The sequence below is a fragment of the Mustela lutreola genome, chromosome 17, assembly GCF_030435805.1.
Source record: "Mustela lutreola isolate mMusLut2 chromosome 17, mMusLut2.pri, whole genome shotgun sequence".
NCBI lineage: Eukaryota > Metazoa > Chordata > Mammalia > Carnivora > Mustelidae > Mustela > Mustela lutreola.
In genome coordinates, this window is record NC_081306.1 from 13672638 (window position 1) to 13685928 (window position 13291).

Below are 13291 nucleotides of genomic sequence, written 5' to 3' on the forward strand. Positions count from 1 at the left end.
AACCGTAGTCCCCATGAAAAGCACTCAAATGTTTACATTAGCTTGAAACTGTCAACAGCTGGGAACAGCCCAAGCGTCTCGTGAGCGGATCAAGTGTGTCACTTCCATGTAGTGGGACGCGCAGCACCGGACGGACCAGACCGTCCGTGCGCCCAACCTGCACGCATCTCAAAGGACCGGCGAGGAGAGAAGGAATCCAGTCTCCAGAGGTCACCGCGTGAGTCCCCGCAATGGCTGGAAAAGACCCAACCATTGTGATGGAGAAGAGATCCGCGGTCGCTGGGGCTTAGGGCCAGGGAGAGCGTGTGACCATGAAGGGACAGCATGAGGGAGAGTCTGGTGGCGATGGATATGTGTGTGTGTGTGTGTGCTGGGAGCCCAAATGCATATGTGCGCTGAAATCATAGACTTTGGCTCCAAACAAAAAAGCTTTCACTGTATGCTGATTTTCTAAAAAAGGTGTTTTTTGTTTGTTTGTTTGTTTGTTTGTTTGTTTTTGCAAAGTCAAGGCAAGCAGAACTCCAATCAGTGCAGTGAAGATCCTAATGTGGTCCTTCCTGGAGCACAGTGGAGTGAGTCCCCCTGCTGGTTCATGGCGACGGGGAAGGTCACCCCTGGCCTCCTTCTACCTTCCCCCTCCTCCAAATCTCACAGTTGTGCACCCTGTATCTCCCATCCCCCTCATGCACTGCCACCTCCTACCTAGAACAAGTTACTCATCTGGGTTAGTTGCAGAAATGGCCCCGATTATCTGCTGCTTTCTGCCTTGCCCTTAGCCCTGTGCCTCTGCAGGGCCTTCCCGCTGACCCTGGCCTCTGGGTGGGGAATGCCGTGGCCAAGGGCTGTCAGCACACAGGACGCAGTCAGGGTCTGGGGGTTGGGCTTTCCCTGTTCTAGCTCAGAACCTCCCCGGCCCCCGCTGCCCCATTACTCCCAGGCGAGGCCATTCTGGACCAGCCGCCAGCCAGCCAATCCGCAGATGTGGAAGCCAATGCAGCCCCGATCAGCTGGCCTCCTGGCCCATCGCCCAGCGCGCCAGGCTCACTGAGCGCCACCAGGGGACCGTGGGGGTTTGCCACGCAGTATCCCCATGGCCGCAGATCTGGGCTACCTCACCCAACGGTCTCCATCCCCAGGTATCCCTAACAGACCTCCCCAACGAGTGTGGGCAGAGCACAGGGAGCAGCGCGCTGGCCCACTGAGGACGCGGACAACGGACTGACCACACTTATGCAACGAGACAGTGGGGCGGGGGCTGGGCAGAGAGGGGCTGGCTTCCTGCGGGCTGCCGTCTCGCCTCCCCGGTATCTGAGAACTTCTATTACTTGTTATTTCTTCACTAACCCTAAAATAGGATGGAGGTTATTGTGCCCAAAATAACCTAATCTGCTTCCCTTGCTCCACACTGAATTTTCAGATGCTCCAATGTTTAAAAATAAAAGACAGGAAGTAGGACAGGCAACTGTAATACTATCTAAGCTGCCAACTGAAATCATTTTGGGGACGGAAGTGAGAGTCTGAACAAAGGATTAAGTGAAACGCGACCACAGCTAAAATAAGTCCCCTCGGAGAAGCCCCTACTGGGCGACACCAAATGGAATCCTCTTGCCAAACCCGTGAGGTCTGTGCTCCTGGCCCCGTTGCACAGGTGGGGAAACTGAGGCACGCAGCAGTCATAGCACAAGCCCGCTAGGCAGTACAGCTGGCACGTGAACTGGACTGATCCAAGGTCTTGTTCTTTCTTGTTCATCTGGTGAGAAACTCCCAACAGAGCGTGGGCTTACCCCTTCCGCCCATTACACACACAGTCTACAGGACTGGAAAGGTCTGCTGCTCTGGGGGAGGAGGGCACGTGGCAGCTGGTCTCGGCAGTCTGGGGCTTGGTCATGGGCACGCCACCTTCATGCCGACAAGGACACAGAGCCTCAGCTCCCCAGATCAGCTCGACTGGTGTTTGCTAAGAAAGGGTAACTGTGGCGGGCAGACTCGGGCAGACCCACGCTGCCCCCATACGCTCCGTGAGTGCACTTGCTTGGTGCTCCTCGGAAAGCCCCGGAGCTTCGAGGCCTGTGCCGGTTCTAGGGTACGCACGCTTCGGCCGCGTAGACCGCAAGAGGGGCTGAGGCCGTGACGAGTCTTCCAGCAGCCACAGCCCAGAGCGCCGCCTGTGCCCCCCACGTTCGGCGCGTCAGCCCCGTCCTGTTGACTCTCTGCATAGCCCTCTGAGGGAGCATCTCTTACCCTCCCATTTTACAGACTTGGAAATCGAGGCACAGAGTCATTAAAATGCCTAATGTGAGACCACCCAGCTGGCCTCTGGGCCTGCCGCCTCTTAACGATGATGCCGCTGTGCTCCTACCTTTAACATGAAAGTCCTAAAACAAGGCACGTCCCAGACTCCAACACGATGCCTTGTTTCCTGGGGCATTGGCCATTTCTCAACCTGCCTTCCCAGAGAAAACCAAGAGAAAACCATCCGTGGCCTCATCACAAAAAGTTCTCTTGTGTAAAAAAGAGAAATAAAACAAGGAACTGTTCTTTGTCCGTCCATGACCTGCTTTACCCTCTGAGCGATGCTGGCTAAGCCAGAGGTCTGTGCGATCCGGGGACAGTGTTCCTGGGGCCGAACCAGGACACGGGCTCTCCCTTCCACTCCAGCTGAACAGCCCGGGTCTATCAGATTCATGAAGGACGAGCAGGGGCCGCGGCCCGTGAGTGGACCAGGGAGGAAGGGCGTGGCTGCACCCCATGAGGCCAGCACGACTCCTGAACAAGAGCGGGTCCTTGAACTTCACAGGTGAACACATCAGACTTCCTTTGTAACCCTAATAACCGGGGTCCAGTTCCCCAGAATAGACACAGGTGCCCTCCCAGGACCTGCAGTTCCCGGCGAGCTTCTAGAAGAAGCCCCTCCTGCCTGGCGGCGTTCCTTTTCCCAAGGTAAGCACGCACTGCCGGCAGGCATGCAGCGACGGTGAGGACGGACAGCCGCAGAGAAGGTGGGGAAGACTCAGGCAGGCGTTCTGCTGGCAAGAGTTGAGCCTAAGGCTGGTGACAGAGCCCTTCCTGGGGATCCAGAACCTGCCACTGGGGGGAAGGCGGCTGCACCTGGAAGCTGGACAGGCATCCCCTGCCTGTGCACCGTTCCAATGACCCATCCCGAGGGGACCTCCGTCAGGACAGTGGGGGCTGCTGTGTCCTGAGGGCCGGCTGTCAGAGCGACCCTGGTCAGGATGTGGCCGTCATCGTCCCCTGGGATCAAAGGGGTGACCACCTCCTTCCACCCTGTGTCTCCTCGTGTGCCCCACAGGTCCGTCCTAGAAGCCTCCTGATACACAAGAGGCCACCCACGGCCACCACACAAAGGAGGTGACAGCTAATTTTGAACTCAGATTTTATACTGAGCGCAGGGAGCTTGCCATCTGTAGAATTCGAACATGTGGCCACCGGCCTATGGACACGCTAATAACCGCCGCGGAGAGCCAAGGCTGACCCTCTCAAGCGGGACCCACACCCCTCCCTGAGGTCACACCGCGAGGGCATCATTCTCTTAAATGAGAGAAATTCTGCCTACCGAACTGGCGTAAGAGGGCGGGGCTTAGCCACATCCATCAAAATTTGTAAACGCGCCTGTCCCTGTCCTCTGAGCCAGCGTGGCTTCTGAAAGTCAATGCTACACACCCGCGTGCTGAAATGGGTACCCACTGCACCACCCCGGGCAGCACTGCTGGAGGAGGAAAGCTCTGGAACCCTCTGCAGTGTTCCGCGAGGGCAGGGGTGGGATAAATCATGGAAGAGCCGGCGCGGGGATACTACGTGGCTTTCGCCAGCCACGAGGCAGCTCCAGTCAATGAAAGAGGCGAACCACGGAACACTGCGCGGAATCTGGCTCTGCCTTCACGGAAGCATGAACAATTCCTACAAGATTGCATAAGCGGCTTGACGGGGACCACGGGGCGGGGCGTGGGGGTGGGCACAGGACTCAGTCCAGTGACGTGTGCTGCTTCATCTCCTCGCTTTCTGTAGCATTTCATTTTTTTAATACCATAAGTTTGTCACTTCCTCCAAAACGTCTGCTCCCCAGACTCTCCTTCCCCCGTGCTTCCTTTCTGCTGGTAAAAATAGGGACACACGTACACGCTTACTACGCGCTGGGCACTGTTCTAAGGGCCTGACACACACGCGCTCCTGGCGCCCTCACGGCCCCACCCCCAACCACATGGAGGCTACGAATACCTCCATTGTACAGATGAACACACGGAGGCCCAGGAGAGCTTGCAACTCACTCAACACCACACAGCCTGTCAGGGGCACAGCGGGGACACAAACCGGGCAGTGGGACACGTGATGAGCTCCTGTTGAATGAATGAATGAATGAATGAATGGAAGACATGCGGCCTGGTGATGCACGTGTTGGCCCCCGAGCCCAGGCCCATGTCCTAGTCATCTGTGCGACACCCCTGCCAACCCCTCTGCTGGCCCAGGGCCTGCCTCCACAGAGGAGGCACTCGGTAAATGTGTGTTGACTCCACACAGAGCCGACTCAGGGCATCTCTGCATCTGCCTGGCCTGGCGGGATGCTGGGCATGTCATCCAGAACTCTCCTACCTGACAGCCAGTCCTCGGACACATCGGGGTGTCATCCCTCCTCACCTGCCTTCATCACCCTGGCCAAGATGCCAACTCCTCCTGCCCAGACCGTACAGAAGCCTCACTACCCTCCCCTTTCCAATTTTATTCTCTACCCCACATCTAGAATGAAGCATTTGAAAATGCAAACCAGGTCATTATCACACCTCTGCTCCAAGCCCTTCAGCAGGTTCACAACTCACTGAGAATAAAGCTGAAAGTCATTGTTAGGGCCTCCAAGGCCCCTTACGGTCTGGCTCTCTGGAGTTCTCAGTCCCATTCCCCAGCTCGCTCTGTTCTAGCCACTCTGGCCTTCATCTGACACATCCAGTTCGCTCCTGCCCCAGGGCCTTTGCACTCGCTCTTCCCTCTGACTGCACACCTTCCCCCAGAAATCTGCAAGATCTTCCCTCAGGCCCCTGAGCTCCTGATCATCTGATGGAAAACAACACTGTGTGACTCTAGGCTCTGACTCTGCACTACCTTTTCTCAAACACCTTCATAGCAGATACATTTGTCTATTTTTCAACTTCCCTCCATAAAGGCAGAGGTTTGTTGTTGTTTTAATCTTTTTTCTGTTTTGTTCTCTTTATGACCCCATAATATCCTCTATTATGACCTATTATATCTCTATTATGGCCCCATAATATCTCTATTATGACTCAGTGCTTGCTGAGTACTTAGTAGGCGCTCTGTTTCAGTGACTGGAAGAAAATGTCTGCTGAATGCAGTCTCCTTGGACAGGGACTTTCTATGTATCCACTCAGCAGAGTGTGTGTCCTGAAGGTGTTCCCGGGTCCCCCAGTCTCTCGAGAACTCGTTAGAGCTGTTCCATCTTCTTCTTCCTCCCATTTCTTCTTCCTCTGTGAACGTGACCTCTCCCCAGTCCCCACCAAGCAGAAAGAGATGGTGGAGGAGGAACATGATTCCGGGGGGGGGGATGCCTGGAGGACACAGAGGCCCTCTGAGTGTTAGAGCAGAGCAGCTGGTGGCCCTGTCACTTTCAGACAGAGGGACCTATTCCCCGTCTCCTGGGGCCAGCGCCCCCGGGCCACCACTTCCTCCACCTCCCTTAACAGCAGCCCCGGAAGTGGCCCGGCTGGGCTGGAGGGGACCAGATGGCATTTAACCATCATCTTTCCAGCGGAGCAACAGGGTAGCAGATGCGCCCAGAGAGGGGCCTCTGGTGATGAGCTTCCACGCAACGGGGAGCCTTCCTATGGGACAGGCCTGACCCCTCCAGAAAAGCACAACCACCCGCACCCGGGCCAACCCCTCGGGCTCTCTGAAGACCCAGAGCTGAGCCGCCGCACCCGGTTTCCCCAGGGCAGGTCCCGAGTCACTGTCTGGAGCGGAGATCCCCAGCAGGGGAAAAAGGGACAGAGAGGCTGGCTTCAGGAATAATTCAGAATCACTTTAGGCAAAACACTTAAATTTTCCGAGCCTCCAGTGTCTTACTTATAGGGATAGATGGGTGGCTGGCTGGCTGTTTGAAGAGACAAGCAGGGAAATGTCCCCGGGGCTTTATCAGGATTCTCTCCTCTTTCTCGTGAGTCTCGTGATTAACAGCAGCCATCACAGAGCAGACGCGGTGCTGCTCATGTGCTCTCATGTGCCCGCAAGGAACACCCCCACGGGCCAGTGACCCTGGCGACTCTTCCCTTTACCACACAAGACCAAATCCTTGCCCGAGGTCGCCATCCTCCCCTGCCGAAGAGTCGAATATTACGGACTCCAAACTCCTTACCCTTAGTATTTGGCGATCAGCGATTTCAAACTCCTCTGCCTTTGAGGGCCCCCGAACTGATGTACATCGTGAAGCCGGCCAAGGGCAGAGGCCAGACAGGGTGTTCGGAAAGGTGCCAGGCTGGGGATGCTCAACTCGCAATGTCACAGCTCTCAACCTGAGCCTCAGGCTCTTCCTGCTGGGGCACGGGCTGTGGTGTTTCCTCCCCAAGCTAAACCCCTGCTCACAACCACTCGAATTTCAGCCAGAAATACGTCCAACGGCTTTATGAGTAAACGCAGCAGCAGATGGGGTGGAGGGAATATCAAATATAAATTTGATTTATATTTGGGCAAACACCGGCCGCACTTTCTGCTGAAAATTCTGTTGGGAATTTGTGCTGTGACCCACACTCTAACCCCAGCCTCCACCCCCACAACTCTTCCTCTCCCCTTCAGGAAGAGCAGAACACGAAGCATTTCCCAGAGATGAATTACTCTGCAGAAAACATTTTAATAATGTGCTAAATGACAGCACAACAAATTATTTAAGCCTCCACCGATTTTGTGGTCCAGGTCCGTGGAATGAGTTTTTGGATTCCGAGCCTCCCTCATTAACTGACTTTCAAAAGAGCACCTGACATGGCCCAGGTCTCCGGGGTGACATCTGCCACGCGCCGTGTCTTGGCGCCACCTTTCCCTGAAGCGCATGTTTCCCTGAAACATGGGGCTCTGACGGAGGCCGCTATGGGGCCGCCCCTCATCTGCTCAGCATCTGAGGGACACTCTGGTCCCCACCGGATGCACAGAGTTCAAAATGGCAAAGAAACAGCCCGCTTTCTACCATCCTGCTTTCTGCCGGCATTCGCAAGGCAGGCAACGGGAGGCGGAGAGATTTGGAGAACGAATTCAACCAGCTGATTCTCCGGCTCTCGGATTTGTGCAGATGGCAGAGTACTTGGAAGTCATGACGGCCCTCACAGAACATAGTGAGATCCGGACACGTTAGAGAGAAACAACAACATAGCAACGTGCGTGCAAAAGCGGGCCCCGTTGGATACTGGACTCCAGGCTGCACAAGCCCTGAGGTTCTAAGGAAGACGGATGAAGGAAAATGGGCCAGTGCTACCCACTTGCTTCCATTCCCCCACCCCGGCGCTCTCCCTCCAAGATGGAGCGGGACGACCTTTCGGAAGTTCAGCAGCGCACCAGCTCACGCAACCCGCGTGGGAGCAGAGTGTGCGAGGAACGCATCGTGAGTAACAGTCTGGTCCCACGTCCGCCTCAGCGGAGAAGCCATCTGAGTGGTGGCGAAGAGGCAGGGCTGCAAACTCAAGCCTCCAGCGGGGGCCAGGCAGGTAACGCAAGCGAGTGTATGAAACCAAAGCCCAGCGCTGACAGCCAGGGCAGGGGAGGCTCAGCTAGAGTCCTGAAGACGACGGGAGCAGGGGTCTCCGTGAGGGCGGGCCAGCACGGCTCGACTCTGGCCAAGCAAGGCTGAGCGGGCTGGGCTGGGCTGGGGATCCGTCTGCCCCAGCTGCCACCACCAAACACCACTGACTGGGGGGGCTTAAGCAACAGAGGCTGATTTCTCACTGTTCGAGAGCTACGAGTCCAAGATCAAAGGGCTGGCAGACTGGGTTCTGGGTGAAGGCTCTCCTCCTGGCTTGTAGATGTCTGCCTTTCACTGTGTCCTCATACGGCGGAGAGAGAGAGAGAGGAGTCTAGTACCTCCCCTCCTCCTCCTCCTCCTCCTCCTCCTCCTCCTCCTCCTCGTATGGGGCACTAACCCCATCCCGTGCCCCTGATAACTTCCCCCAAACCTAATGACCTCCCCAAAGCCCTACTTCCGAATGCGATCAGACTGGGGCTAGGGCTTCAACATATGAATTCTGGGAGGATACAAGGGTTCAGCCCGTAACAGGACATGACCGATTCTGACACCTCATCTTTCCTGACACCATCTAATATTTTGATGTTGGTGTCACGTCAATGTAGACACACAGATAACAAAAGCCCACTGCACTGGTCAAACGAAACAGCTCAGAGGGGCAGGCGTGGTCCACAGGCTGCAGGTTTGTCCCGAAACATGGGGTATGGCGCTAGAAAGCCCGGGCTCCCCATGCGCTAGCTGGCTAGTCCTGGGGTCATGAGGAAACCTCTCTGGGCCTCAGCACCCCCCTCAGCACTTCCAAGGGACCTCGTCAAACTGGCAGGTTACTGGCAAGTTTATAAGGTTCCTCCTGACAGGTTCTCGGGATTGGATGAGATCAAGGAGGGGAACAGGCAGCCGGTGCCTGTGCAAGCGCTCAGGAAACAGAAGGGACAGGCAGCGGGGCTGTCCTTTGTCGACAAGCCCACCTCGTTCAGTAGCCGAAGGGGGTTTCTAGAATCTTGAATCAGCATTTGAAAGGACTGAGGAAATGTGCCAAGATCTATAAGAATCATTACGCTTTGGGGGGTTTATTTCCTGAGCTAAGAGAGTTGTGGTTTTTTTTTTTTTTTGTTTTGTTGTTGTTTTTTTTTTTAACTAGAAATTTCTCAGGGCGAACTCTCGAGCAGAAGGCCAGATGCAGCTTTCTGCAGGCGCACACAAATAGGAAATTCCCACGTGGAGCGTCACCAGAACCCGCACTGGGCCAGTGTCGGCTTCCACTGCCCCAAAACGAACCAATGGGCAGACTCGGACCCAGAATCCCAATTCAGTAAAGACGGAGGAGGCCGGGGCAGCATCATGTGGACGGCGAGGAGAAGCCGAAGGACCGAAACGCCTAATCCCAAGCGGGGTCTAGACTAGTGTTTACTCAGACGCCTGCTGTCAATGGTGTGTCATGTGCTCCAGTCTCTTACTGAAATTCTTTGTATTTTTTTTTAAAGCCTGTGACATCAAACCCTACGTTCTCTGTGCTAATTGGGCATAAAAGGTTTCTCCCTCAGCTCCAGGGAATGCAACTGGCACGGCTGAGCTCGCCCCACATGGAGATGCACGTACAGTTTCCACCCCCCCACGGGCCAGTGTTTGCAAACACTCAGCCAAGACGCCGGGGCTGCACACACCCGGCGGGAAGGACACCAGCTTGCTGTGACCAGTCTTCCTTCCTTCTCAGATCAGGGTCTTAAGACTGTCTAACTCGGTTTTCATCAGAAAATTTAGCCCAAACTCACAGGACTCAGTGACAGGTCATCCCAGCCAGGAGGCTGCCCCTAGAAGAATGGGAGCTCCCCCTGTGAGCTATTACAGCCCTTCTGAAACACCAAAGCCAAGGCCCCAGCATCACAAGGGAATGAGAGAAAAATGCAGTTTCCCATCCAATGCAAGCAGGAAACAAAGGTGCCTTTTACCCAAGGCAGAATACAGGCTTTGTCTTCTCACAGAAGCCCTGAAACAATTAGAAAAACAAAAGCAAGCTGCAAGCAGTAAGGGGGCCAGTCAGGCCAAGTCTGTCTGGTTGGAAGTTCAAGTGTGACCGAAAGGCGCTCCCCTAGGACAGAAGCAAAGCTCCAGGCCTGAAGTGAGAGCATCACTGGTCCCCAGGACAGGCCCCCAAGCCCTGACCGAGAGCTAGACTACAAAGAAACTGATTTACCCGGACCCGTCACACAGACCCAGACCAGCGCTTCTCAACTAAGGGATCCACAGGTTTGCCATACGGGATTTTCCATCTTGTGTTTCCATATGATGCTAATGTTCTAGAAACGATATGATTATGTTCTATAGCATCTGAAGGCTCAACGAAAAACCAAAGGCTGCTCCGTCACCTCGGTCCCGATCCCAGGGTGTAAGTGGGTCAGGCTAGAGACAGACTTAACAGCACAGAGCGGACTCATGGGTGATCAGCCAGTGACGACACCTGACGGCCACCTGCCCCCAGATGCGGCGCAGACGTTCCCGGCAACAGAAGTGGAGAAGAGGGAGCAAGGACCCCCGGGCGCTGCGCGGGGCGAGCGGAAAGAACCTGGTGTGTGCCATGGGAGCAAAGCTTTGGCTTCAGATGTGCTGACCATTCAGAAGCGTCATGATTTAGGAAGTGCTTCACACGTCAACAACGCCTTCCACTTTCTTTCCAATTTCATGAGACAGAAGAACAAAAAATTTATACCCGATTTTAAGTTAGGTCACAGTTACATTATTTTCATAGTACTATGACTTAAGTCAGTGCCAGAGGGAGTCCGAGAATGTCTCTTTGCATCAGTTACCCACCGAGGCAACAGCGACGGACCTATTTGGTTCTGGAACATTCTGTGAGCTGCAGAGAAAATCAGTCTCTCCTTTGATCAGAAGGCATGAAGCAGAAAACCGCACCGGCCTAATTTAGTTGCAGACCTCAGCTCAACCACGCTCGAATGCAGACGCGCGGTCTCCAAGCCCTTCCTGCAGTCTGCAATACCGTGGCCCATGGCTCCGGGAGCACCTGGGCCCCAGCGTGGCGAGGACACACACACACACACACACACACGCACGCACGCACACACCTCGCTGGCCGCCTCGGAGGAGGGGAAGGAGGAAGCTCTGGGCGGAGGGCCCGCGCGAACCGTACTTACACAAAAAAGGGCATGAGCTGCACGAGGGTCTCCTTCTTGGGGCTGGCGGCGAACTCGGGGGCCACCTGGATGACCTTGTTCATGACGCTGCGCAGGTAATTCTGGAGCTGCTTCCTCCGCTCCTCCACAAACTTGGCATCCTGAGGAAACACACACACGCCGGCATGCTCAGGTGTGCTCTCTTCGCCCGTCCAAAAACAGCCCGAGAAGACCCAGCAGTCAGTCACCACTGGGCAGCAAGCTAATGTGTACGGAGTGACCGCCACGTGCAGACGGTGCCTAAGGCTTCCCCTGGGTGATCACGCTGAGCACCAGGGAAGATGTTCGTGATATTCCTACTAAGAAGGGCCCAGTGGGTCCCTACGACCCCCTACGGGGTGCCCCTGAATGAATGAAGTCTTACCACTGTGGCTGTTATGCATGAGCACCTACCACGTGATGATGGGGCCTAGGGACCAAACCATGATCCCAACGCTCACTGCTGTGTCACTGGCAGAGGTCACAGCCCAGCATGGGACACGCCAATATACCCGTGACCACACAGGCCCAGGTAATTGTCCGTCCCACCAAATGCCGCCTTCCAGAGACAGTGCTTAATTTGCCAACGTGGGAATCTTCCAAAATCTGAATCAGTCACCGCTATTTAAGAAAGGTTTTATTTGTAAACTGTGCCTTCTCTTACAACACTAGGCTACGTGGGGCCACACCCGGCTGTGGCTGGGCAGCAGGGCTCCAGCAGCAGGCACGGGCTCCCAGGTCCATGCAGTCTCTCCAGCCCTCTGTGCTCCCGGGCTCCGTGCACCTGACTGTCTTGCTCCCACTCCCCACCCCAGCCCCGAGTCCTCTTGCCTCTCAGCATTATAGCGCCGGCCTCCCACATGTGCCTTCTGGGCACTAGGACTTGGACCTGTGTGACGATCTACTGTCCCCAGGTTGACATCCCTAAGAATTTTGAAATGAGAGTCCCCACCACTTCTGGAGCCCACCCTGCTCATTCCCATCTGCGCCGGGGGCCCTGGCTTACCACGTGGAAACCCTGGCCAGCACCGGGAGAGACGGGAAACTCAGAGCCACGTGGGGGTAAGGAAGAGTAGAGAGAGGGCAGGAGGGGAACCGGGTCATCTGTCCTCATGAGAACACCAGAGGAGACACACTCGGACTCAGGTCACATGACAGAGGAGGGAGCGGCATGTAGAGAGGGTCTGGGAAGCATGGGCACGAATGAGGTCCCACAGACGGAGCGGGGCGCTCCCCCCGGCCCCCGCCGGCACAGAGCTCACCCCAGTAGGAGCTTGGCAACAGTGTGCTGAACGAGGCTGCTCTCAGAGGCACCCACGGACCTGCCCAGCACCTGCCCTGATCTTGAGAGAAGAGCGCCCACAAAGCCCTGCCAAACCCTGAGCACGGCAGGCAGAGTCTGTAAGTGCTACTCAACTCAGCAAACAAAACTACAGGATGCTGGGTGAGAGCTGGATTTCAGAGAAACAATGCAGAATTTTCTAGTATTCATAACTCCGTATTCAATAATTCATGACTCAATAATTTCTCAGTATTCAACTACGTACCACACAATAAAACTTCCCGTGCAGTATTTGGGACATACTCGAACTAAGAAATTATTCATCGTTTATGTGAAATTCAGATCTCACCGGCAGCCCATGTTTCATCTGGCAGCCCTCCAGGAGCACCAGGCAGGAGGAAGGGTCACAGAACGGTGGATGGTGGCAAGTGCCCCCCACCCCAAGCCCAGGCTCTTTCCGGGCCACAGCAAGTTCTCGCCCAGGGCCACCCCCACAAGCCGCCTCAGTGTAACCCTTCTCCTCTCCTCAGGAGGGTGAGAACACTGACCACTGTGAAGCCCCCAGGAGGGATTCTGATCTCCTGCAGCCACCGGGGCGGGGGACGGAGCGCCCTGGGCCTGCGCTCCCTCCCTGGTCTGACCACCAGGTGCTGCTCTGCCATCCTGCATCACGGAGCATGAACCTCTCCTCCTCAGGAAGTCGGAGAATGTGCCAGGTGAGTGCCCCATGGAGCTCCTAAGGCCTGGGTTCTCATCGGCACAAAAGCCCAAGAGGCCAGCCAGAGAGACTATCTGGCAGGACAACAAAGGAGCCCATCGACCCCCGCTGAGCTCATGGAGGTCTCTCCCCTCCCACCACACAGAGGGTTAGGCCACTCCAGAGGCAACACACAGAGACAGAGACCGGAGGACTCCTCATGCACCTGTGGGACTGGGTGGGCAACAGGATCCCAGGGGGTGAGGACACTCAAAAGGGAGGTGGGGGGTTGCCACCTGGGGGTCAAAACTGCCCATTTTCACCTGTCTCAGAGCCTCCTCTCACCCAGGTCCCACGGGCCGCAGTGAGGTGGCAGAAAGGCTATCACCCTGGGAGAA

At 55.8% G+C, this 13291-nt stretch overlaps 1 protein-coding gene across 5 annotated transcripts in view; it reads right to left on the reverse strand.

The window, feature by feature from the left end:
• Positions 1-13291, reverse strand: part of SNX29 (sorting nexin 29) — a 475417-nt gene that overhangs the window by 33590 nt on the left and 428536 nt on the right. For 4 of the 5 annotated variants that reach the window (XM_059154575.1, XM_059154573.1, XM_059154576.1 and 1 more), the window contains exon 20: positions 10897-11036. The exons of the other annotated variant lie outside the window; for it this stretch is intronic. In XM_059154575.1, coding sequence (XP_059010558.1) covers positions 10897-11036 — 140 coding nt within the window. The remainder of the gene's footprint in view (positions 1-10896; positions 11037-13291) is intronic. 5 annotated transcript variants of the gene reach the window in all.